This window comes from Heptranchias perlo, chromosome 9 (genome assembly GCF_035084215.1).
Source record: "Heptranchias perlo isolate sHepPer1 chromosome 9, sHepPer1.hap1, whole genome shotgun sequence".
Classification (NCBI taxonomy): domain Eukaryota; kingdom Metazoa; phylum Chordata; class Chondrichthyes; order Hexanchiformes; family Hexanchidae; genus Heptranchias; species Heptranchias perlo.
The window spans coordinates 53,045,549-53,072,346 of record NC_090333.1 but is presented as its reverse complement, the minus strand read 5'-3'; the positions used below and the strand labels follow the sequence as shown (position 1 = coordinate 53,072,346).

At 41.9% G+C, this 26,798-nt stretch overlaps 1 protein-coding gene across 1 annotated transcript; it reads left to right on the top strand.

Annotated features, from left to right (window-relative positions):
* The first annotated feature begins 421 nt into the window (after window positions 1–421).
* Window positions 422–26,798, top strand: ntmt2 (N-terminal Xaa-Pro-Lys N-methyltransferase). Its single transcript, XM_067989725.1, has 4 exons — window positions 422–697; window positions 14,829–15,004; window positions 25,294–25,543; window positions 26,142–26,798. The coding sequence occupies exons 1-4, from the start codon at window positions 532–534 to the stop codon at window positions 26,396–26,398; spliced, it is 849 nt and encodes a 282-aa protein (XP_067845826.1). The 5' UTR covers window positions 422–531; the 3' UTR covers window positions 26,399–26,798.

Sequence of the window (26,798 nt, the reverse complement as noted above, 5' to 3'; positions counted from 1 at the left end):
GGCCTCCTTCTGTGCCGTAAATTTTCTATGATTCTATGTCCTTTCACAATGCGACACCGACATGCATAAAGAAATCCCAAATCAGTAATTGAAGTAAACTGCGCACTTGTGTTCACTTCGCTCCCTGAAGCACGATTTTCCTTTTCAGCCTCTGTAGGTGTTTGAACTGTACACGAGCTTCAGTGCAACACTGCATGTCAGTTTCACATCCAGTAAAGGTTTTTTGTAAGTGCTTTTTACACCAGGATTTAGTCTTTCCTGAATGTGCTTGTATTGGATCAGTGTGCGGAGAGCTGACAGTCCATGGATCTGGTTGATGGGGATGACTGTAATTCATACTGAGGCGCGTTTTCAGCACCTGCTTGTGGAACAGAGCCTGATCAGTTTCAGAGCCAACGCTAAGCAGTTGGGAGCAGAGACCCCGGACAGTCGCACTGAGGGATCTGAATCACATGGAGAAACTGCCGATAGCTATCCAGAGGGAGAGAGAGAGAGAAAAAAATCCGGTGACCTTACAAACTCTCACATAAAATGGGAGAAAAGATGGAATGGAAAAGAGCCCACGACGCTTTTAAATCGCGGTGGGATAGAACCGACGACGTTATGTGCCGCCACAGCATGTCTTTCTTCCTTCATAAAACCATCAGGAGTGACTTTTTTGCGAGTTACCTCTTCCTCTTGGAGAGATTGCCTTTGGGTGAGTTGGAGTGACCGCCGGGGTCCGGTTATCTACATAGGATTAGGTGAGGCTGTGAGAGTGAAAAATGTTTGAGTGAATATAAGCAACAGCTGAATTTTAATACAAAACGGATCACTGATCAAACAGGGACTAAATGTATTTCGGCCTCCTAGAATCCACTGGCAAAGCTTTTATCATTATATATTTGGTTGAAATACCGTCCGATCGTACAGGGACGTTTTGCAAATTTAGCAGAACTGTAATCAAAGAATATCTCGAATTACCCCCCACCCCCCCATAAAATCGAATATATTCCGAATTATGTTTAGACTAGGATCTCTTAATTACTTGGGAAATTCTGTATTATAAGAGAAGTGGGCGTTAACTCAGTAAAATATTGTTAAAAAGGTTGGCCTTGATGTGATCAGGCAAGGCAACATGTAGCCAGGAGTGTGTATGAAGCTAATAACCCGCAGTATTAGAAATGTTTAGTTTTTCATCTGACATAAAGGGTGGCATTGGTTAAAAATCCATTAAAGGGGCGCGTCTTCATCAAAAAGTAAGGTGGGAGTGGAAGCGGGAGAAAGCTCACACCAATGTGTCACAATTACTACACACAGGATGCAGTTGGAGATTTGACACAGTTTATTATTCTATTGTGTCACATGCTAGCAAACAAAGGAAAAACAGTCTGCCAAACGATTTTTAATGAAGATGGAGAGAGCCTGGAAATTTTCCAAACAGAAAGAAGATGCATTCTAAAACAAAAATGATTACTGGAAATAAGAAACACTGGACGGGAAGCGGGGCAAGGGTTAGATAAACGTCAGAAGAAAGCTCATGGCAATATCATCTGAACTCCTTCTATTACTGCCGTACTATGTTATGTATTTAAAGTACTTGCACCACTTTTACTAAAATAGTTAGCAGGATTGAGTGCTACATTTCGAGACAGCAGACACCTGCAACTGGAGCAAGTGACAAACTATTGAACCATGTGACTGTACTGCAGTACTATTATACCATGTGAACCTCACAGCACTGATATGCAGTTTCCTTTCACTGTAAATTATGGGGGCCCATATGTTATACAATTATTTCTCATTGTGGACTGTGCAGTTAGTTATTACAACCTTTTGTGAATATCAACTCAGCACTGTTTGTCACACATGACATGAATTATACGGCTGTTTTAATAGTGGAGATTATTGAGACTTCTTACAACTTTCAAACCACAGTAAAGGTGATATTGAGAGAAACAAATTCAGGCTGAATTTTTTGTTTAAATCACATGGTTGCAAAATGCAAAAATACTCAAAATGTACCATGCATCAAAATACCAATTGGCACTAAGGTAAAATATAATCTACTATTGAACAACATTTTTTTAAAAAAATTGAACAAATTAGGTGCTTGGTGTTTAAAATGTTGATGCACATTATGTCTTTAGCTTGCTGACTTCCTAGGGGCACACTGAGTGCATTTGTTTCAGTCATTATGTGAACTTGGTGTTCATATGCAACATATATAATCGGAGATGCATTGGACGGAGCTAAGGACTGTGGTCTCTGCAAACATTCATATCAATCTCTGTTGAATTACGACTTTTTCCATTACCTTCCAATGTTTGTGCATGAGGAAAGTTTTTAATAAACTCAGATGAGGGACCAAGGGTCAGTGTACAGGACACCACCAAGTTTGAAAAAAGAAGGAAAGCAGATTAGATAAAACAAATCTAAGGAGTCATACAACACCAGGTTATAGTCCAACAGCTTTATTTGAAATCACAAGCTTTCGGAGCTTTTCTCCTTCGTCACCTGACGAAGGAGAAAAGCTCTGAAAGCTTGTGATTTCAAATAAAGCTGTTGGACTATAACCTGGTGTTGTACGACTCCTTACATTTGTCCACCCCAGTCCATCACCGGCATCTCCACATCATAGATAAAACAAGAAATTAGATAAAACAAGAAGGAAAGAAACACCAAGCTTGAGTTTCAAAAATCTGTAGATTGTAGGAGGCAGGGAATACTGAAGAAGGTAAGGATTTGCAACATTTTGAAGTCCAGGGAAAGGAAGAGTTATAGTAAGAGATGGAGGGATAAATCTTGATTTCAACACAGTGGGAATGCAGAGAGGAGGAAAAGGGGAAAGGCACGTAGGCTGGTATATTTGGAACAAGAGGAACAATGACCATAGTGGTAGGAATGAAATGGAGAAAGACAAGTAAGGGTAGGACAGAGAAAGGTCTGAGGGTAGAGATGCGATGATTATCTATCACACAAGCTTTTTATTAAAACTATAATAGAAGGTTATGTAGAATCAATATTCAACCTGCCTCAAAAAACATGAAATATTTTATAAAGCTTTGGCTTTATAAAATATTGATTACAGATTTCATGTTGGAAGAGCACTCAGTTCCAGATAATCCTCTGCGCCAATATCATACAAGCAGGAAGATTACCAGTGCTCTGTGCTGGTAAACTGTGTAGTTTTAACTGTTGCCTGCACACACTTGGGTGTCCCTGAATTTCTGCACCTGTCAGACACTGGGCTGATCGGAAGGGGTTTAAAAAAAGACATTCACCTAGGACTTGGACTGTGATTTATGATTTATATTGTCATTCGATGAGTCATTGACGTGTTGTGGAGCAATACACTAATTTGAATTCTGCATGTAATCTCTCTATCCCTGCCTGTTTTCGTTCCTATGTAGCCTATTTGGTTGCTTGCAACAACTAATACAACTTTGCAAAGGGAAGAGAATGTAATTTTTTTTCTCCAAATTCAGCTATATTATAACTATCTTTTCAAGAAGGCTACTTTGCAGGTAGCAAATTAAACTTCATCAAGAAAATCCCTTCAATGATGGCACTCCCTCAGAATAGCTGACTTTTTCATCACCATGGCAATGAAAGGACAGTGAAGACAGTGGGAAGTCTGATGCAGATATAAATACATTTGACATACTATCCACTGTGAATTGTGCTGCTGGGGACATTTGACAGATTGTTCTGTCAAAGGAAAGTACTTTGAGCACTCCATGGGCCATAGTTTGCTGTGGCAGGGCATCTAACGGCGTCTGCTGTTAGTTCGGCTTGGCCTTGCATGTTTAAGTTTTAATTTTTTTTGCAAGGCAGGTTGCTGAAAGTGCGAGCTGATAATGTCGCAGCAAATGAAACCGGGCATCTGGGACCTGAGTGAACAGGGCAAGCAACTGTGTAGGTCCTTAACCAATCAGATTGAAGGATTGTGAAATTACCAGCCCAAGAACTGAGAAGGAAGTGTAAATTAAAGTGGGTGAATTCAACATCAAATCAGGTACAGAAAGAGAAATAAAGAGAGGGAAAGAAAGATTGGATTAAGAGGGAGAGAAAAAAGAGACAAAAAGGAAAAGTAAAAAAGAAACTTTTTATGTTACAATTTTATTTTTTAAAAATCAATGAAGGATTTGTAATAGTTAATTTTCAGTGTCAGAGAGATTGATTGGCACTAATTAACACTTATCATGTCATTAAAAGGATACTTAGACTGAAATGGACAGGACTTTACAAACACAGGAACTTCACAGCATTCAATGTATTTCAATTGTAAGTCAGTCAGTGAGATGCCATTTTTGCGAAGCTAACGGCGAAGCAGCACATCTCAGACAGCAACTTTTGGATTTCCACGTTTAACCGCGCATCTGCCCCTTGCCTGAATTTGCTGTGGCATTTTCATATAAATAACGAAAGCGCCATTAGCCTCACCGTCATTTTGACAGCAAGTTCTGGCAGATTTAGATAATTCTTTTCCCGGAGTCTTAATTTTTAACCCTTGCAAACTCCAACATTTGATATGTCACATTTGCTGTCGTCTTAAGTCTTTCAATCCATCTAGGCTTACATGATTCCCAAATTTCAGAGGGAATTCCTCAAGGATCCATTCATAGCCCCTTCCTGTTCCTCATCTACATGCTGCCTCTTGGTGACATCATATGCAGATATGGGGTCAGCTTCCACTTGTATGCTAATGACACCCAGTTGGACCTCGTGACAAATCTCTTGATTCCTCAACTGCTGCTGTGCTGTCAGAGTGTTTATCCATCATCCAGTCTTGGTTGAACCATAATTTCATCCAACTAAACATTGGGAAGACCGAAGCCTTCGTCTTTGGGCCCTGCCACAAACTCTGTACCTTTTTCACACACTCCATTCCCTTTCTAGCAACTCTCTCAGGCTGAACTGAACTGTTTGCAATTTCAGGGTTCTGTTCAATCCTGAGCTGAGTTTCCAACCCTATATTCTCTCCACCACAACGACTGCCTACTTGCACCTCCATAACATTGCCCACCTCCGCCCCAACTTCAGCCAATCTGCCACTGAAACTTTCATCAGCTTGAACGTGTGGCCTGAAGTATAGGTATATGTGAGAAGCAATGAAAGAACTGTAAGGTTGTGCAAGGGCTTGGCAGTGGCAAGTAGTACATGTGGGACAGGTTGAAAAGCAAGATTTTGTGCAAATTATATTTCACCTCAACCTGGGAGATGGTACTGTTGGCTAGTCTTACATTGCAAGGTTCCTTACATTATGCCACCTTCTCCTGCATCCATTCCCAGGTCTTGTAATTACTGTATACGGGGTACTCCTTGGATGCACCTCAGGCAGCAGAAAATCAACTTTGTCAACCTTCAAATGGGAGATCAGGCTGCACTGCTCCACCATTTCTCTTGACTACAGTCTCCTTTTTATGCCTTGACATTGGCTTGCTGTTGACCTGCCACAATTGTCCTTCTTCTGTCTCTCTTCTTCCTCCCCCCTCCTCGTACCCCTCCCCACATGCATTTTAAAAGTAGTTTACAGTCCTGCTAAGAGCTGTAAGATTTTCCTTCACCAATGTGGCCAATTACCTTTAATAAATGTTGCCTTGGACACCAGGAGAACTCTTTTGCTCTTCTTCGAATAGTGCTATGGGATTGTTTACATCCCCCTGAACAGGCAAAATGGATCTCAGTTTAAGTTCTCATCTGAAAGATGCCACCAACAACAATGCATCACTCCTTCAGCACCACTGAAGTGTAAGCCTAGTTTATGTGCTCAAGGCCCTGCAATACAGCTTTAATCCATGACCTTCTAACTAAGAAGCAAGAGTGCTGTCATTGAGCCAAGCAGACACTTCAAAGTACCACAGATATAGAAGGTATTAATGCCCTGCTTGGCCTCTTCAACCTCTTAAAGGATGTGTCTTTTCATTATTCCTGGTGCCAGGAAATGCTCTTCTTCTACCAGATAGCAACTGGATTATATTTCCTCCAGCTCTTCAGTATCCCTCTCCCCCAGTGGACTCCATTCCATGGGGCAAGATTGTGTGTAGCAAACTGCTCCCACCAGTTTTACCACTGCTGGAGTTGAGATGCCCACTTGAAGATACAAGATTTGATTCAGCCTTTGATTGTTGTCTCCATCACCTTAGAGAAGCATTTTTGCAACTTCTTTTGATACATCTGAAATGAAAGATTAGCTCTTCCCCTCCCCCAGTTACTTCTTTCAGTTGAGTAGCAGGGGCTCTGGCAGCAAAAGCTAAGCAAAGAAACTTCCCGTTTCAGTACTGAGCCTCAGAATTTCCATGGAGAGAAGGCCTCGATGAGGAGGCCAGCCACTCGGTGGTCAATCCCTACAACCAGGAACATAGGAACATAGGAACAGGAGTAGGCCATTCAGCCCCTCGTGTCTGCTCAGCCATTTGATAAGATCATGGCTGATCTGTGATCTAACTCCATATACCTGCCTTTGGCCCATATCCCTTAATACCTTTGGTTGCCAAAAAGCTATCTATCTCAGATTTAAATTTAGCAATTGAGCTAGTATCAATTGCCGTTTGCAGAAGAGAGTTCCAAACTTCTACCACCCTTTGTGTGTAGAAATGTTTTCTAATCTCACTCCTGAAAAGGTCTGGCTCTAATTTTTAGACTGTGCTCCCTACTCCTAAAATCCCCAAGCAGCGGAAATAGTTTCTCTCTATCCACCCTATCTGTTCCCCTTAATATCTTATAAACTTCGATCAGATCACCCCTCAACCTTCTAAACTCTAGAGAATACAACCCCAATTTGTGTAATCTCTCCTCGTAACTTAACCCTTGAAGTCCGGGTATCATTCTAGTAAACCTACGCTGCACTCCCTCCAAGGCCATATGTCCTTCCGATGGTGCGGTGCCCAGAACTGCTCACAGTACTCCAGGTGCGGTCTAACCAGGGTTTTGTATAGCTGCAGCATAACTTCTGCCCCCTTGTACTCTAGTCCTCTAGATATAAAGGCCAGCATTCCATTAGCCTTATTGATTATTTTCTGCACCTGTTCATGACACTTCAATGATCTATGTACCTGAACCCCTTAGTCCCTTTGGACATCCACTGTTTTTAACTTTTTACCATTTAGAAAGTACCCTGTTCTATCCTTTTTTGATCCAAAGTGGATGACCTCACATTTGTCTACATTGAATTCCATTTGCCACAGTTTTTCCCATTCACCTAATCTATCAATATCGCTTTGTAATTTTATGTTTTCATCTACACTGCTTACAATGCCACCAATCTTTTTGTCATCGGCAAACTTAGATATGAGACTTTCTTTGCCTTCATCTAAGTCGTTAATAAATATTGTGAATAATTGAGGCCCCAAGACAGATCCCTGTGGGACTCCACTAGTCACATCCTGCCAATGTGAGAACTTACCCATTATCCCTACTCTCTGTCGCCTTTCACTCAGCCAACTTCCTAACCAAGTTCGTGCTTTTCCCTCGATTCCATGGGCTTCTATCTTAGCTAACAGTCTCTTATGTGGGACCTTATCAAATGCCTTCTGGAAGTCCATATAAATAACATCCATTGACATTCCCCTGTCCACTACTTTAGTCACCTCTTCAAAAAATTTAATCAGGTTTGTCAGGCATGACCTACCTTTCACAAATCCATGCTGGCTCTCTCTGATTAACTGAAAATTCTCGAGGTGTTCAGTCACCCTATCCTTAATTATAGACTCCAGCAATTTCCCCACAACAGATGTTAGGCTAACTGGTCTATGTTTCCCTCTCTCTCCTTTCTTAAAAAGCGGAGTGACATGTGCAATTTTCCAATCGAGAGGGACAGTTCCTGAATCTAGAGAACTTTGAAAGATTATAGTTAGGACATCTGCAATCTGCTCACCTACTTCCTTTAAAACCCTGGGATGGAAACCATCTGGTCCTGGGGATTTGTCACTCTTTAGTGTTATTATTTTCTTCATTACTGTTGCTTTACTTATGTTAATTTTATCCAGTCTCTGTCCCTGATTCAATATTAGTTTTCTTGGGATTTCCGAGATGCTATCCTCTTTTTCTACTGTAAATACTGACGCAAAGTCAATATTTCAAGATCATTATTCTTAAAGAAAGTAGATATAGGCACTTCTCACAAACACTTAAAGATAGCACAAATTGGGGACTTTACCCTGGAGTATTCCTTTAAGGTGGTCCAGGAGCAGCCAGAAGCACCTGGCCAGAGGTTAAGGTTGCTTCCATCAACAGCGAAGGAAGGAAAGAATCCTGATCTCCATGGATGCTTTCAGTGCATGAGAGATTGTTGAGAGACATACTTAGGAGCTTTCAACCTATGGTGTTAAGTGTATGTTCTCATGTACAGCATTAAAACATGCAGCCAGCCTTGGAACAATTGGCAGCTCCAGGGACATCTGCAGGGAACCCCTCATAACAGAGACCATTATGCCCATCCTTACACCTCTCCTTAATGCTTAGGCTGCTGTAATATAGCCTTTGATCTGCAATGTCACTTCCTCCTTGGACATGTTTTCTAATCAAATACAGAAAACCATTGATGGAGGCTTCAATAATATCATTGCTGCCATGAGGTGTGCTTGCCCACAGATCAGCAGGCATGGTGACCACAGAGCCTGGGAGTAGGGGAAGGCAAGTACTGGCAAAGGAGGAGATTACTATCTTGCCTGGTGAAAACAGATCCACCCCAGTCTGCCACTCCCCTCCAATAGCTGCAATGGTGCCAGGAAGTAGGCACATTCAGCCACCCTGCAGAAGAGCAGCAGCTTGAAACAATTCCATCTTGCCATCATGCTTTGAGGTCCAAAGTCAACTCAGTCCCAGGTGCAATGCCTCAGCCCCTGCCCGACTTATGATCGGAAATGCACGTGTAGCAAACAGGATGGCAACCAAATGTAAGGGTGCAATGCAGAGAAAAAATTGGCCCAGTTCTTTTGCAATTGCCTCTGGCTGCATCTTATTGCTGTATCACCTGATAAACCAAAACATACCAGTGGTGCCTTTTGAATAATTCATAGAATCAGAGCAATTTCAGCACAAAAGGAGACCATTCGACTGATCATACCTGTGCAGGTGCGAGCTCCACAACAGACTTATCTACTCTACTCCCATTTCCTTGCTCTTGTACCTTTTAATATTTTTCCTGTTCAAGAGTTTATCTATGTCCCTCTCAATGTTGTGATTGAGCCGGCTTCAACAACTACCTGTGGTAATACATCCCAATAGTTGAGTAACCCTTTGGGTGAATTTATTTCACCAACAAACCCCTTTATGCCTCTAGTGCCAATCCTTAATTTACATCCTCTTGTTACTGATTCATTGATTAGTCGAAATCATCTTTATTTATCCTCTCAAACCCTTTGAAGAATTCTATTATTGTTTTGTCCATGTAACAGCACAACATGTCTGACAGGAGGTGACATCCAGGCACGGTGCTGAGTATATTACCTGCATAATCTGGGAACAGATGTGGAAAAACCTTAAGAAAGCTGCTAAGGTAAAACTACCCAATAGTACCATTTACCAGGTAGGTGGACCAAATATGTATGCCAAAAAGCTTTGCCTGTCAACTTGTTCCACTTGACTACAGCCCTCACATAATCTAATCGCTCTTTTATTGCATATACTCATACTCCAGCCGAGTACACATTCCAGCTCCAAATTACAATTTAAAGCCTTGTTACACTCACATCTTCAAAGGTCTTCATATGTCAAATCATTGTAACATAATCTAACTGCGTGATGCATGGTCAATTATTGATAAAGAGAAGGGGTGGTGGGTTGGCCACATGTCTGTCACTATGTACGTGCGCTTTCAACTTGAAAAATATCAAAAGTACTTCTCTGTATTCACTACAAGATAGCACATAGACATAGAGAAGGCTCAAAAATGACAGGCCCTGGATGTCCTTGGTGGAGACCACTCTGGACATTCTTGCATATAAGAACATGGAGGGAATAAAGGAAGGTGAAGTAAGTCACAAGCCTTTCTCAAACTGGGTACCATCCAGCTCTTAATCCGGTTGCAATTCTTACTCATTCCCATAGAAACATGCACACAACCATTATACACAACCCCTATCATTGTAAGATTGGAAGAGCAGCTTGCCAGCATTTCCAGTAGCCCAGAATAAGAGAGCACCTCACATCAACCTGCATTACTCTCACTAGTGTTTGTAAACATCAACACAGCTACACAAATCCCTGAGAATGCAGGTGGTGAGCTTGAAGGGGTAGCACCAAGTGAGTTAAGGTGCACAGATGAGGAGGAGGAAGTGGTATCGGTAGAAGAGGAGCAGGAATCTGATGCTTGGTTGGCCACTGTGTGCCTGAAGGTTGTCAGAAAAAAAGAGTCCCAGACACCCATTGATTGTGGTACAGCAACCAGCCTACTTTTTTTAAAAGGCCAATTTCCATACTCCAATTAATTGTTCAGCAATCAGTTGGAATAGGGAATCCTTGACTGTTTAAATTTTAATTCCCCTTGATGCCTTTAGCAACAATGGACACACAGGGGGCCCTTGTGCCCAGCATTGCTCGGGTGCAAATGGTGCGAATTACATCATCTATCCATCCATTTTGGGAGGACTGTCATGTCCTGCTGAAATCATGATGGATGGAAAAAAAGACTGGTGTAACCAGGTCCTGCCCCAGTTTCTGCCCCTATTCACCCAGATTACAATGTTTTGATGCCACTATCCCTAATCCTCATTCATACCTCAGCCTCCAAATATAAAAACGTGAGAATACTTATTGTGCCCTAGTATACCCTCCATTGTACTCCAGATGTGAATTGGAGAACTGATCGAAGCACAAGACCTTATTCTGTCACGACACACTATATTTGGCAAACGTATAAATGCATAATAAAGAATGCATTTACCTTTTCCCTACAAATAGAGAGTAGAGGAAATATTTCCCTATGGTTTGCATTTATTATAGCCAGTAATTGATTGAATAGAAGCAAGTTCAAGCCTATAGCAGTATCTAGGGAACTCATAGTCACTACTCTTGATTTACTAATATCACACATTAACAACTATTCTCTCTACTAATAATCAATTTAGTAATGCATACGCATATGAAACAGAAATATACATCAAAACAGCTTTGTTAAAGGAGAAGATAAATTAAGATTATAGGATGATGTAATGGATCATCACACTTTTCTCTTGCCTTTTGAATGCGGGCTCAGACCAGTTCAGTTAAAAGTTCAGCCTACATAGATGTAATGGAATCAACCGAATGTGTGAAAAATATAGTTTCTTATAAAATATTAAATAAATCATTGCACCAATATATAGCTCTTCAACAGAAACACCTATGGGCTAGTGAGAAATATTGACCAATAGGTAATAAAAAACCCGTAAAGTTACCCATAACCAACACAGTATATTTTTGGTTTTGTGAGAAGGCAAAGATAAGGCTTAACTTACCAAAGTATTTGCCAACTGGCGTCTACTGAGTGAAAGTTAAATTCTATTACCAAAATAGAAATGTTTAGAAAAAGGCCATAAAGACTGGTAAAGCTAGTGGGAAAATGTCATAACTTATTATTGCTACAGTAAATAAGTATTGACGTGAGGTTCTGTCAGACTGCTAGATTTACAGTCAGGGAAAGGAAAACAGTTAGGATGAACCGGATAGGGATTCCTAGAGCTTGAAGCAGCCTTAGAAAATATAAGGCTTTTTTTAAATGCCAATGATATCATGAAGGTCAACTTGCCCACTCGTTACTGTTGAAAAACAGTATCACATGCCATTGAGACCATAAAATCAGCTTTCATGCATGCCAATAATGACAGCTTTAAGAAGCCCAAATGTCTGAAAAGGTAGTCGATGTCACAAAGATGTCGTTGCTTTTGGATACACAGAGATTTTGAAACTTTTCTACGTGAGGGATCCCTGCGCACCCTTTGGGACCTCTCTACTTAATTCCGAAAGACGATGATAGCTACCCAAAGAAGAAAAGAGTGCTATTCTGGCAGAAAATGTTCACGATGAGAAATAATGTGTTGGCACATCAACAAATACAGACTGGTAAAAGGTGGGAGGTGGTTTTCCGCAAGGATTGGTGCTAGGAACACTGTTGTTCACAATTTACATAAGCGATTTGGACTTGAGAATCGGAAGTACAATTTCAAAATTTGTGGACGACACCAAGTTAGGGGGTAGAGTTAATACTGAGGAGGACTGTGACAAAAACAGGAAAACATTAATAGAAAAGCAGAATAGGTGTGCAATTGGCAAATGAATTTCAATATGGATAAGTGTGAGGTGTTACATTTTGGTAGGAAGAATAAGGAGGCCACATACTGCTTGGATAATAAGAGTCTAAATGGGGTAGAGGAGCAGAGGGATCTGGGGGTACAGATACACAAATCACTAAAAGTAGTGACGCAGGTTAAAAAGGCCATTAAAAAAAGCAAACCAAGCACTGGGGTTCATTTCTAGAGGGATAGAATTGAAAACCAGAGAGGTTATGTTAAACTTTTATAGAACCTTGGTTAGACCACACTTAGAGAACTGTACATAGTTCTGTTCTCCATATTATAAAAAGGATATAGAGGCACTGGAGAAGATGCAAAAAAGATTCACAAGGATGATACCAGAACTGAGAGGATATTCTTATCAGGAAAGGCTGAACAGGCTTGGGCTCTTTCCTCTGCAAAAAGAAGGCTGCAGGGTGACCTAATAGAGGTCTTTAAAATTATGAAGTGGTTTGATAGGGTAGACATAGACAAGATGTTTCTACTTGTGGGGGAGAGCAAAACTCGGGGCTCTAAATATAATATAGTCACTAATAAATCCAATAGGGAATTCAGGAGAAACTTTTTTACCCAATGAGTGGTAAGAATGTGGAACTCACTACCACAAAGAGTAGCTGAGGCGAATAGCATAGATGCATTTAAGTGGAAGTTAGATAAGCACACAAGGGAGAAAGGAATAGAAGGATATGTTGATAGGGTTAGATGAAGAGGGGTGGGAGGAGGCTCGTGTGGAGCATAAATGCCGGAATAGACCAGTTGGGCCGAATGGCCTGTTTCTGTGCTGTGGACTCTATGTAACCCTATGTAAGCCTGATGACAGAAGGACAGAATCTGATGATATCTCATAATCCCTCTTGCAAACCTCTTATTGACTGGGAATTCCAGTTTGAAAACCTTGGAGTAGCACAGTGGGCTATTCCAGAGATTGTAGAAATATCCAAAGAGAGGACACAGTGCCCATTAAATGTGATCGGGGCTTTGTGGTTTCTTCATAGAATTTCTAAAATAAATGAGAATATTTGTGAAAGAGTTTTAAGAGGTTGCATTTAGGAAACAGACTGTCAAATTTACACATTCCAATATGGTGATACAATAATGGCAGGAGGCCCAAATTCTAAGAGTGATGTTTTTGAAGTATTTGAAAAAATCACTGTCCAAACAGAAACTTTTACTTCAAAATCTCATCTATGAAAGAAACCCTTCAAATAATAGCAGTGTTAGAGAGGTTACACTGGACTTAAAATTGACCATTCTTTTGAGTAGACTCAAGGCAGTGACAATGTTAACAATTGTGTCTGTTTTTTTTGTCATAATGTTCCCCATCCTCCATTTTAATCTATTTTCTCCCCTCGTGTTTTAGTCTTTCTGGGCCAGGCAATGAACCATTTACTGAATGAGATGGTAAACAGGGGCAGTTCCCAAGACCTCTGCAAATTCTGCTTGGAGTTAGTTTTTACAAGATCCACAAGAACATCTGGTCTCCATTTAGTGCCTCTATCCTGACAGCGTGGTCAAGAACAGTAACTTGATTGCCTTGTGGAGAATTATGGGTGCAAACCCACATCCTAATACAGTTTATTGGAGCACTGATATATTGTGCCGCCATTCAGAACCAATAGCAAAATCATGTGGCCTCTCTCCCTTTGGGACAACTTACAGCCTTTCAGTTCAAACTGAAATGACTGAGGAGTGGGACATCACTACATAACATATGCATGGAAAGCTCAGTTTGTGTGTTCCACTTTTTAAAAAAAATCTTCATGTAAGAACAGCTACACCCTCGGCTAACTCCAGCTGAGTGACTTCATATGGCGTGCCGTATGGATTGATGGTGCAATTCTATTTTGATGGCAGATTCTGCCTGCTCACACATGGAGAAAAAAACAAAAGCTCCAAAAACGAGCTCAGAAAAACACCGTCCTTACAAAAACAGACATGTGGCGATGGAGGTGCAGGGTGATAAATCACTGCCAAACAACTTGCCAAAAGCTAAACTTTGAATGTCTTTGGTCCTTAACTATTAAACACCAAGCTTTCAATTTTGATTGAAGCTAAGGGGACAGTAATGCTTTCAATTATTTGAAACTACATCGTATATCTTCTTGTCTAAAAATCCAACTCATTTATCTAATAGTCCACTTCCTAGCCATTTATACTGGGAAATAAAGTACTAATATCTTTGCTACAAGCCAAAAACTTTAAGTAAATACAAGCTTGGTTTGTTGATAGAGTATGACATGTAGTTCAGCATAATCTTACATCTTTTTAAATACATGGCATATATTAGGCAAAGCAACTTCAAGCTAGTGGGCGATTTAATGAATAGCATTCAAATAAATAGCCTTAACTTAGTACTGGTCTGGCAACATCTCATTGTAAAATCTAATTGCAACCTACTTGGACAAGTATTGTGGCATATTAAAAACATCTTCCTCCAATGATGCTCTGATTGAGGCTGACAAATGAATAAGTGAAATAATGAATGAGAGAGACAGAATGTTAAATGACAAGCTTGGTAAACAGCTTCAATTCTTTTCAGATAAACATAATTTATATTTTTGTATTTTCTTTCAGTGAAACTGTTCACTTTGACAAGTGAAGTTATTAATGGTGAAATGCAGTTCTACGCCAGAGCCAAACGCTTCTATGAAGAGGTGCCAGCAACAGAGGAGGGTATGATGGGAGACTTTTTGGAACTCAACAGCATAGATGTGGAGGCCTCCAGTATGTTTCTGAGGAAGTTTGTAGGAGTAAGTCCAATACTACAGCTACAGATAGTTAACAGGCACACTAAATAATGTAGGTCAAAAGAGCATTGTTATATAAAAGCGCTTCCAGATACTCAAATCAATATGGTAGTAATTTCTAAGCTAACTTCAAGTTTAATTCAGGAGCAGCACTTACTCTTTCTAAAAAAAATAAATGTGAATTTTGTACCCCTTAAAGTGAGGTATGCCAGTGTTGGAGAATGGAGTACAAAAGTTTGGAGCCATGCCAGGAAGGTCCCAGGTTTGATTTCAGTCTGTACTGAGATAGCTGTAGGGGAGCTAAAATCAGCCAGGGTTTCCATTCCTCATTGCTAGCCATCAAACCTTATTTACAAGTGTGGATATTTGCACGTGAGGACAACCCCCATAATTGAATAGCTTGCCGTCAACGTCAAGGCTCATGCAGCAGCAACATAAAAAATGTGCATTTTTATAGCATCTTCGATGTAATAACATATCACAAAACACTTAATAGGCATGAAAAAATATTAACTGTACACCAAGCAGTGTTATGAAAAGAGTTAGGGGTTGGTGACCAAAAGCAAGTTAGGTAGAGATAGGTTTTAAGGAGGCATTTGAAGGACCAGTGAGAGGTAGCAAAGTGGGGAGTTTAGGAAGAGAATTCCAGGAAGATGCTGGGATGGCTACATTCTCTGCCACTGAAGGTGGAGAGAAGAGGGAGTTGAAAAGGAGGCCAGAGTCAGAACACCAGGGGGTGCATGCTAGGACATATGGTTGGAGAAGGTAGGCAGGGATGAGGCCATGGATGGATTTGAAGATATGGATAAGGATTTTGAAATTGCACTGGGATGGGGAGCCAAAGAAGGTTGGTAAGAATAGGAGAGCACAACTTACTGTGAAACTGCCCTATATGGGCAGTGGAGTTTTGGACAAGTTGCAATTTGTGAAGGGTGGAACTCGGGAGGCCAGCAAGGAGAACAATGAAGTAATCAAGTCTTTAAGTGATAAGATACAACTAAGCGTTTCAGTGGCATTGGGAGTGAAGTTTGGATGCAGGTGGGTGTAGTTGCAGAAGTCGAAATAGGTGGTCTTGGTTGTAGCAAGGATGTGGGATTTGAAGCTCAGCTTAGGATCAAGCTGAGGTTGCATGTCAGGCTCAGCCAAAATAGGCTTTGGAGCAGATGAATGGATTTAGAAGCTAAGGTTTTGGTGGGAGCCAAACAGGATAGCTTCAATGTTGCTGATGTTGATTTAAAGGAAGTTCTTGCTCATACAGGATTTGATGTCCACTAAGCAGTTGGACAGCACAGAAGTGGTTGAGAAGTCGGGGGATGGTGGGGGAGGTGGTAGAGAGGCAGATATGGGTTTCATCAGCATACATGTAAAAGTTGACCCAGTGCCAAAAAATTAAGTCACCAAGGAGCAGCATGTAGACAAGGAATAGAAGGGGGCAAGAATGGAGGGTTAGGGCTCACCCATGGTGACCGTGTGGGATGGAAAAAGAAACCATTGCAAGAATCATCTCAACTGTGTTGCGACAGGAGGAGCAGAACCAGGCTAGGGCAGTGCCATGGAGGAGGACCACAGAAACGACACAGTGGAGATGAAGTGGTTGCCTGTTTCAAATGCCACAGAGAAATCAAGGAAAATGAGGAGACAGAGCACACTGCAGTTGTATTCACAAAGGATGGCACTGGTGACTTTGACCAGGGCAGTCTTGGTGGTGTGGGTAACGTGGAAATGCTAGGTCAAAAGGAGTAGCTAATGAGTGGCATGGTGAGCAGCACAATTTACCATAATGTGTGTGAGTATGTTGCCACCATCCTCCTGACCATAGCATGGACACACACCACTGAACCAGTTGGAGATGAAGAGTTTCATTTTATGGTGAATAGTGCTGCTCATCATGCCACTCGTGAGGGGTTCCTAGTACCTGTCTATTGATGGTTTGTTGGTTGTCTAGTAAATCATATAGTATCTATCATTCTTGACGATGGGGGAAGATGAGCTGACTCCAAGATGGCATACCTGGAAATAAAAGTTTGGAACCAAACTAATGCTCTGTGGCAAACTCAGTATCCTTATATTTGAGCCTTGTTAGGCCACAGCACTCGAGGGCACTATTGTTAATTGAACAGTCAATCTGGCTCACTAATGGAACCTGGGAGACTAGATCAGTCACTAGAGATTGAAATGTTTCCCACTCAGCTCCAAATAACCCTGAAAACAAATGCCATAATGGATAGGATGGTCCTGGCTGGATAGCAGGAAGCTTACCGGTGGTCTTTTTTTCCATTCATTCATGGGATGTGGGTGTCGCTGGCAAGGCCGGCATTTATTGCCCATCCCTAATTGCCCTTGAGAAGGTGGTGGTGAGCTGCCTTCTTGAACCGCTACAGTCCGTGTGGTGAAGGTTCTCCCACAGTGCTGTTAGGAAGGGAGTTCCAGGATTTTGACCAAGCAACAATGAAGGAACGGCGATATATTTCCAAGTCGGGATGGTGTGTGACTTGGAGGGGAACGTGCAGGTGGTGTTGTTCCCATGTACCTGCTAATCTTGTTCTTCTAGGTGGTAGAGGTCGTGGGTTTGGGAGGTGCTGTCGAAGAAGCCTTGGCGAGTTGCTGCTGTGCATCCTGTGGATGATACACACTGCAGCCACAGTGCGCCGGTGGTGAAGGGAGTGAATATTTAGGGTGGTGGATGGGGTGCCAATCAAGCGGGCTGCTTTGTCCTGGATGGTATCGAGCTTCTTCAGTGTTGTTGGAGCTGCACTCATCCAGGCAAGTGGAGAGTATTCCATCACACTCTGGACTTGTGCCTTGTAGATGGTGGAAAGGCTTTGGAGAGTCAGGAGGTGAGTCACTCGCTGCAGAATACCCAGCCTCTGACCTGCTCTTGTAGCCACAGTATTTATGTGGCTGGTCCATTTAAGTTTCTGGTCAATGGTGACCCCCAGGATGTTGATGGTGGGGGATTCGGCGATGGTAATGCCGTTGAATGTCAAGGGGAAGTGGTTAGTCTCTCTCTTGTTGGAGATCGTCATTGCCTGGCACTTGTCTGGCGCGAATGTTACTTGCCACTTATGAGTCCAAGCCTGGATGTTGTCCAGGTCTTGCTGCATGCGGACTCGGACTGCTTCATTATTTGAGGGGTTGCGAATGGAACTGAACACTGTGCAATCATCAGCGAACATCCCCATTTCTGACCTTATGATGGAGGGAAGGTCATTGATGAAGCAGCTGAAGATGGTTGGGCCTGGGACACTGCCCTGAGGAACTCCTGCAGCAATGCCTGGTAGTATGCACGGTTATAAACTCAAGCAGTACACCTGTGCACACCTGGGAGACTTTAAGCCTTGGCTCTATCAAGCTGCGCATAAGCTCTCTGGACTTAGGTTAGTGAGGTTTCTTGCTGTGCGAGAGCATGCACAATCTGTATTGGGGAAACAGAAACTCTACCTGTGGTGAATTTCTCAGTAGTTTTGCTTGGAGTCTCTTAAGCATGCTTTTTGTGTGTGTCAGGCACCCAATTGAACAAAAGGAAACTTATTGCTCACTTGCCTTCTTGGCTGCAAGAAGTCGACAGAAGGATGTGTATAAATACATGGGTGGGGGGTAGGAAACAAGGGTGCCATGCTCGTAAAAGAGAATGATAATGTAGAGATAAAGATAAAAGTATAACTGAAGCATTAAGTAAAAATAAACTGCTGCAAATGCACAGCAGGTCAATCAATGTCCCAAAGAGAAAGATAGGCCAATGTCTCTGCTCTTCAGGTGAAGGATTATATTGAAATTGACGGCCTATCTCTCTTCCCCAAAACAACGATGGGTCCAGCATCGGCTATTGTCAACTCACAAGAAGCATCGTTTTCCATAATTCAAAAATGTCCTTTTATACTTACTCCCTTATACACCAATGGCACAACCTGCATATTTTCAAATTCAGAAACTATTACGCTCCTTTCTTTTTGGCCAGTCTTCCATGGATCACACATACACAAAGCTGCAGTAGTACTTTGTCTGGCAAATAATAGTAAACCCTGCTGTGCTGAATCATCACTCAAAGGTCAAAAGGTTAAATGTGCCTAATTGACAATTTTTATGCTCCCAGAGCCTAATCTATTTTCATTTATTGATGCGGAGCTTCCTCAGCCAGCTGCCTTCCGCTGTCAAAGTGGAGAGCACAGGTGAGTGTGCTTCAGATTTACTTTTCAGATTGTTTTGGCCTTATTTCCCAAATTAGAAATCTTTCAAATAACCAACTAACGTAAGAGCATGAGTTTGTTTGTTGAAGATTTTGAGAAAGCAGAGCTTTAACAAATTTGCACACAGGAACAGGTTGTTGACAGGGTGGAATCAAATGCAGATATGTGATTAGATGCATCAAAAAACAGATCATCTTTTCAAATAGAAAGTTGTTTGGTTCTTGCTTTGGGACTTTTTCATATCCATTCAAATGGTTGGAGTTGAATCATTATGCATTACCCCGTCACTATGCCTAACTAGTTTGGCCATTTAATTGTTTTTTCTTTGTACAATAAGAGATTTTCACTAACAAAGAGAGTTAATTATGGTACAGCATCAAAAATGAACTGAGTTGAATGATTGAAAGTTTATTTGGATAGGCTGGCATAAAGCATTATTGAGAGGTGTTTTTAGAACATTTGCAGTGTATTCTCTGTATCCACACACAAGCTAGTACAATCCCAAATCATACACTCTGCACATTAGTGCCCTTGAACCAAACTTCAGTCTACTTTTTACTGACTGTGATTGGATCCTCGCCATTCCACCATGTTGAATTCTGCATTGATGAATGTTTTACATGAATCCCTTTCTGAACTTAATTTTCAACATTTCTATAACTTTTTTCACATTATAATTACCTTCCTAGAGTAGGATCACTTTTTGGGACTGCTTTCCTTTTTGCTTTCTTTTGTACCCATGTCAAATTGCGTTTTTAAACCCATAACCTCTTGTATATCGTAGGCTAGCGTCTACTGAAAGTAACAAGTCAGCTTCATAACACATTTACCTTGCTCATTCATAAACCAACACACTGTTATATCTTGGAGACTTTCTCAGGGTCGTGGAGTAATGTCCCACCTGATCAGTTCAGACATCGGAAACACTGCTTCAACATCCTGATGTTATGTTCTATGAGTGATGGCATGAACCTCATTGTACTTTCTTTTGGCTTCATTATAAGGCTTCTAGACTGACATCAATAGCGTCAGCGTCAAGGGGTATCACTGATCTTCCAGCAGCCAAATGTCCATTCCTGCTGCTCCTTCAAAGAGCTGTAACCCTAACTGTCGTAAGATGAAAACATCATGGCTGCTGCAGAGTATCTTGCTGTCACCTGCATTATTGAATTCTGCAAGTCCAAGACCACCTGCGTTTTTATGTAATGAAATCCCTTTTGATTCATTTTATGCCACGATATTGTTGGATGTCGCCCTGATGGTAACTTGGGTGCTATTGAATCCCTGCACTTTTGGGAATCTAGCCACCTGGTAGAAATACTGACTTTTCTCCAGTTACACCCTACTTTCTATTGGGAAAGTGACAAATGTATTGCCCTGAGAGAACACAATTGCTGTGACCTACTTGATGCAGTGGTATTTAGACAATTGACTTATCTGTCACCAGTAGTGGCTTAAAATGAGTCAGCAGCATAAAAGATCAATGTAGTCCTGACTTTAACCATGACAGGCAGGACTGTTCTTGTGCTGGATGTGGTCTGCAGATCATGCTGCAGTGTACAGCATAACTTGGTGACTTGCTGAAGCAAAGGTGGTGAAGGCAGGTCTCTTCTAATATGCCTAAGTAGTTGTGTCTGGGTCCTATGATGTTATTCCCAGGCTGCCTGCAGGCGGCTCCGAGGTATCTGACATGTCTCTTCTTCCTCAGGAATTCCCCTTCCTCCACAAAGACTGAAACGATAGTCCGGGACAGAGTTAGCAGTCACTTGGACAAGAGTGGATTGATTAGGGAAAGCCAGCACAGATTTGTTAAAGGCAAATCGTGTTTAACTAACTTGGTAGGGTTTTTTGATGAGGTAACTGAGAAGGTCAATGAAGGCAATGTGGTTGATGTGGTGTACATGGACTTTCAAAAGGCATTTGATAAAGTGCCGCATAATAGGCTTGTCATCAAGATTGAAGCCCATGGAATAAAGGGGGAAGTAGCAGCATGGATACAAAATTGGCTAAGTAACAGGAAGCAGAGAGCAGTGATGACCGGTTGTTTTTCGGATTGGAGGGAGGTGGTGTTCCCCAGAGGTTGGTACTAGGACCACTGCTTTTTTTGATATATATTAATGACTTGGACTTGGGTGTACAGGACACATTTTCAAAATTTGCAGATGACACAAAACTTTTAAGGGTAGTGAGCAGTGAGGAGGATAGTGATAGACTTCAAGAGGATATAGACAGGCTGGTGGAATGGGCAGACACATGGCAGATTAAATTTAACGCAGAAAAATGGAATTGATACATTTCGGCAGGAAGAACAATGAGAGGCAATATAAACTAAAGAGCACAATTCTAAAAGGGGTACAGGAACAGAGAGATCTGTGGGTGTATGTGCACAAATTGTTGAAAGTGGCAATGCAGGTTGAGAAAGTGGTTAAAAAAGAATACGTGATCCTGGGCTTTATAATTAGAGGCATAGAGTACAAAAGTACGGAAGTCATGATGAACCTTTATAAAACACCGGTTTGACCACAACTGGAGTAATGTATCCATTTCTGGGAACTGCACTTTAGGAAAGATGTGAAGGCCTTAGAGAGGGTGCAGAAAAGATTTACTAGAATGATTCCAGAGATGAGGTACTTTAGTCACGTGGATAGACTAGAAGAGCTGGGGTTGTTCTCCTTGGAACAGAGAAGGTTGAGAGGAGATTTGATAGAGGTATTTAAAATTATGAAGGGTCTAGACTGAATAGATAGAGAGAAACTGTTCCCAATGGTGGAAGCGTCAAGAACCAGAGGACATAGATTTAAGGTGATTGGCAAAAGAATCAAAGGTGACATGAGGAAAAGCCTTTTTATACAGCGAGTGGTTATGATCTGGAATGCACTGCCCGAGGGAGTGGTGGAGGCAGATTCAACTGTGGCTTTCAAAAGGGAACTGGATAAGTATTTGAAAGGAAGAAATTTTCAGGGCTACGGGGATAGGGCGGGAGAGTGGGACTAGCTGGATTGCTCTTGCGTAGAGCTGGCACGGACTTGATGGGCCGAATGGCCTCCTTCCATGCTGTAACCTTTCTATGATTCTATGATTCTAAGACTCTAGTACAAGGCGACCTCGTCCACACCCCCACCGTGATCCTTTCTTCACTCCCTGACAGACACACATAGACACATCTAGCCTTCACCTTCAAGATAAAAGACAACACTAAAAATCTGATGCAATCCTTTGAATGAGAAAGCAATGTTTGATTAGTAGATAATAGAGAGCTGGCATACACAATAAGAACATAAGAAAATAAGAAATAGGAGCCGCAGTAGGCCATACGGTCCCTCGAGCCTGTTCCGCCATTCAATAAGATCATGGCTGATCTTCAACCTCAACTCCACTTTCCCACCCTATCCCCATATCCCTTGATTCCCTTAGTGCCAAATATCCATCGATCTCAGTCTTGAATATACTCAACGACTGAAGATCCACAGCCCTCTTGGGTAGAGAATTCCAAAGATTCACAACCCTGAGTGAAGAAATTTTTCCTCATCTTGTTCCTAAATGGCTGCCCCCTTATCTTGAGACGATGACCCATAGCTCTAGACTCTCCAGCCAGGGGAAATGGCCTCTCAGCATCTGCCCTGTCAAGCCCTCGAATAATTTTATACATTTCAATGAGATCACCTCTCATACTTCTAAATTCCAGAGAAAACAGGCCCATTCTACTCAATCTCTCCTCACAGGACATCCCTCTAATCCCACGAATCAATCTAGTGAACCTTCGTTGCAACACTGGCATCCACCCAATAATGTGGAAAATTGCCCGGGTATGTCCTGTCCACAAAAAGCAGAACAAATCCAATCTGGTCAATTACCGCCCCATCAGTCTACTCTCAATCATCAGCAAAGTGATGGAAGGTGTCGCGACAGTGCTATCAAGCGGCATTTATTCACCAATAACCTGCTCACCGATGCTCAGTTTGGGTTCCGCCAGTATCACTCAGCCCCAGACCTTATTACACCCTTGGACCAAACATGGACAAAAGAGCTGAGTTCCAAAGGTGAGGTGAGAGTGACTGCCCTTGACATCAAGGCAGCATTTGACCGAGTGTGGCACCAAGGAGCCCTAGTAAAATTGAAGTCAATGGGAATCAGGGGGCAAACTCTCCAGTGGCTGGAGTCATACCTAGCACAAAGGAAGATGGTAGTGGTTGTTGGAGGCCAATCATCTCAGCCCCAGGGCATTGCTGCAGGAGTTCCTCAGGGCAGTATCCTAGGCCCAACCATCTTCAGCTGCTTCATCAATGACCTTCCCTCCATCATAAGGTCAGAAATGGGGCTGTTCGCTGATGATTGCACAGTGTTCAGTTCCATTCCCCTCAGATAATGAAGCAGTCCGAGCCCACATGCAGCAAGACCTAGATAACACCCAGGCTTGGGCTGATAAGTGGCAAGTAACATTCACGCCAGACAAGTGCCAGGCAATGATCATCGCCAACAAGAGAGAGTCTAACCACCTCCCCTTGACATTCAATGGTATTACCATCGCCGAATCCCCCACCATCAACATCCTGAGGGTCACCATTGAACAGAAACTTAACTGGACCAGCCATATAAATACTGTGGCTACAAGAGCAGGTCAGAGGCTGGGTATTCTGCGGCGAGTGACTCACCTCCTGACTCCCCAAAGCCTTTCCACCATCTACAAGGCACAAGTCAGGAGTGTGATGGAATACTCTCCACTTGCCTGGATGAGTGCAGCTCCAACAACACTCAAGAAGCTCGACACCATCCAGGACAAAGCAGCCTGCTTGATTGGCACCCCATCCACTACCCTAAACATTCACTCCCTTCACCACCGGCGCACAGTGGCTGCAGTGTGTACCATCCACAGGATGCACTGCAGCAACTCGCCAAGGCTTCTTCGACAGCACCTCCCAAACCCGCGACCTCTACCACCTAGAAGGACAAGAGCAGCAGTCACATGGGAACAACACCATCTGCACGTTCCCCTCCAAGTCACACACCATCTCGACTTGGAAATATATCGCCTTTCCTTCATCGTCGCTGGGTCAAAATCCTGGAACTCCCTTCCTAACAGCACTGTGGGAGAACCTTCACCACACGGACTGCAGCGATTCAAGAAGGCAGTTCACCACCACATTCTCAAGGGCAATTAGGGATGGGCAATAAATGCTGGCCTTGCCAGCGATGCCCACATCCCATGAACGAATAAAAAAAAACACCTCTAAGACAAGTATATCCTTCCTTAGTTAAGGAGACCAAAACTGTACGCAGTACTCCAGGTGTGGTCTCACCAGAACCCTATATAATTGCAGCAAGACCTTCTTACTCTTATATTCCAACCTCCTTGCAATAAAGGATAACACACCATTTGCCTTCCTAATTGCTTGCTGTCCCTGCATGTTAACTTTCTGTGCTTTGTGTGCAAGGACACCCAAATCCCTCTGAACACCAACATTTCTTAATCTCTCGCCTTTTAAAAAATATTCTGCTTTTCTATTCTTCCTAACAAAGTGGATAATTTCACATTTCCCCACATTATACTCCATCTGCCTTCTTCTCTCCTATTCATTTAACAGATTTATATCCCTTTGCATCCTCCTCACAGCTTACTTTCCCACCTAGCTTTGTATCGTCAGCAAGCTTGGATACATTACACTCAGTCCCCACATCTAATTCATTAATATATATTGTAAACAGCTGAGGCCTCAGCACTGATCCTAGTTACAACCTGCCAACCCGAAAATGACCCGTTTATTCCTACTGTTTCTGTCCGTTAACCAATCCTCAATCCATGCTAATATATTACCCCTAATCCCATGAGCCCTAATCTTGTGTAATAACCTTTTGTGTGGCACTTTATTGAATGCCTTTTTAAAATCCAAATGTGCTACATCTACTGGCTCCCTCTTATCTACCCTGCTAGTTACACCCTCAAAATAGTCTTTCAGGCTGGATTTTGCCCCAGGTCATATGTCATGCATCTCTCCTCTACAACGACATAGATGCTTTTAAGGCAGTATCTGTACATAGACATTCATATTATATGCCCATCCAATATCAATCTGTTATAAACTAATAATGTACATTCAATCTTGACAGGGACCAGGAAAGGCTGAAACCAAATATGCCTTGGACTGTGGCTGTGGCATTGGCAGAGTCACCAGACATGTCCTGCTGCCTATTTTCTCCTCTGTTGATGTGGTGGACATGATGGATAACTTTTTATATGAGGCTCTTTCCTACATAGGAAGAGATGTGAAAAAAGTGAAGGATTACTTCTGCTGTGCCTTACAGGACTTCACTCCACCCATCAAAAAATATGACGTCATCTGGATTCAGTGGGTCACAGGTGAGTCACGACTAGAGTTCAGCAGAGTATTACAACAGTAACAGCAGTTACAAATGCAGCGTTATACTGACATCTTCACCAGTTAAAGTTATTGCTTGAATTTCAATCCATTTATAGTCAATGGGCAGTCTTGTGTATGGTGCACACTTCCCAGAAGTGTTACATTTTTCCATTACATTTTGCTGAAATTTGCTCAACATTGAAAAATTAACTGATTGAAAGTTTAATGGAGCCGATAACAGAATCCAAAATTGATAAAAACCCAAATAACAATTGGATTGATAACTTTGGATCCTTTAAAAAATATATAGTAATCAAGCTTGGCCATGTCATTATGGAGAGGTGTAAAGGAAAGGCCAACCATTTCCCCATCAGGAAGGAAAGAAGGATCACTCAGGCCATCGTCATAGATTCCAAGAGAGTATGTGATAGAATGGCTTTTGCAGTGGTCAGTGTTAGGCTTGGCTTTTTATTTTCTTGGCTGAGGATGGTATATGGTACAGGAAAACCCCACAGAGAGGAAAAGAGAAAAACAGTAAACATATTAAAATTAAACTGTAAAGGTCAGGTTTTAAGTACAATTTTTCTCCCAATGCAGGACATTTAACCGATAAGGACCTGATGGGATTCTTAATAAAATGCAAGTGCAGCCTGAAGGATGATGGAGTTATCATCATCAAAGATAATGTTGGTCGACACGGATGCGTCCTAGACCAAACAGACAGTAGTGTGATCCGGGAAATTGAGATTCTGAAGCACATCACAGCAAAATCTGATCTGGAGATCATCTGTGCGGAGAAACAGCTGGACATCCCTGAACAGTTTGTACCTGTGTGGATGATGGCCTTGAAATAACAACTTCCGACTAACTTGCAAACTTCAATCAGTCTACATATATTAGGCCACGATTTTTTGGATGAAAAGATCCATACCATATCCAATAGTTAACAATTGGTAAAAAGACACATCTTGATCCGTGGAAGTCCAATGTAATAAACTATATCCCATTCACTCCTTTTGTACATAATTCAAGCATAAAATGCTTATCCAATTTTCTGTTTTTATGTATTTATTTTTAATTTCATTTAAAGGTATATCATGTTTACTTTTCTTTCCCATGCAACGCACCAATTATGGTCAAGACGGGTAAATGGACTGTCAAGTCTGTATCAATATTGTTCAGTCCAACCATGCCTGGAGCAGCAAAGTCATCTAAACGTTGGTCATTTTGTTCAATTAAATAGATTAAATCATT

Bases quoted from the DNA above. Each gene is read 5' to 3' on its own strand.
- ntmt2 (XM_067989725.1), top strand. From the start codon at position 532: ATGGGAGAAAAGATGGAATGGAAAAGAGCCCACGACGCTTTTAAATCG. The intron at 698-14,828 runs GTGAGTTGGAGT...ATTTTCTTTCAG, and splicing joins CTTGGAGAGATTGCCTTTGG to TGAAACTGTTCACTTTGACA. The intron at 25,544-26,141 runs GTGAGTCACGAC...CTCCCAATGCAG, and splicing joins CTGGATTCAGTGGGTCACAG to GACATTTAACCGATAAGGAC.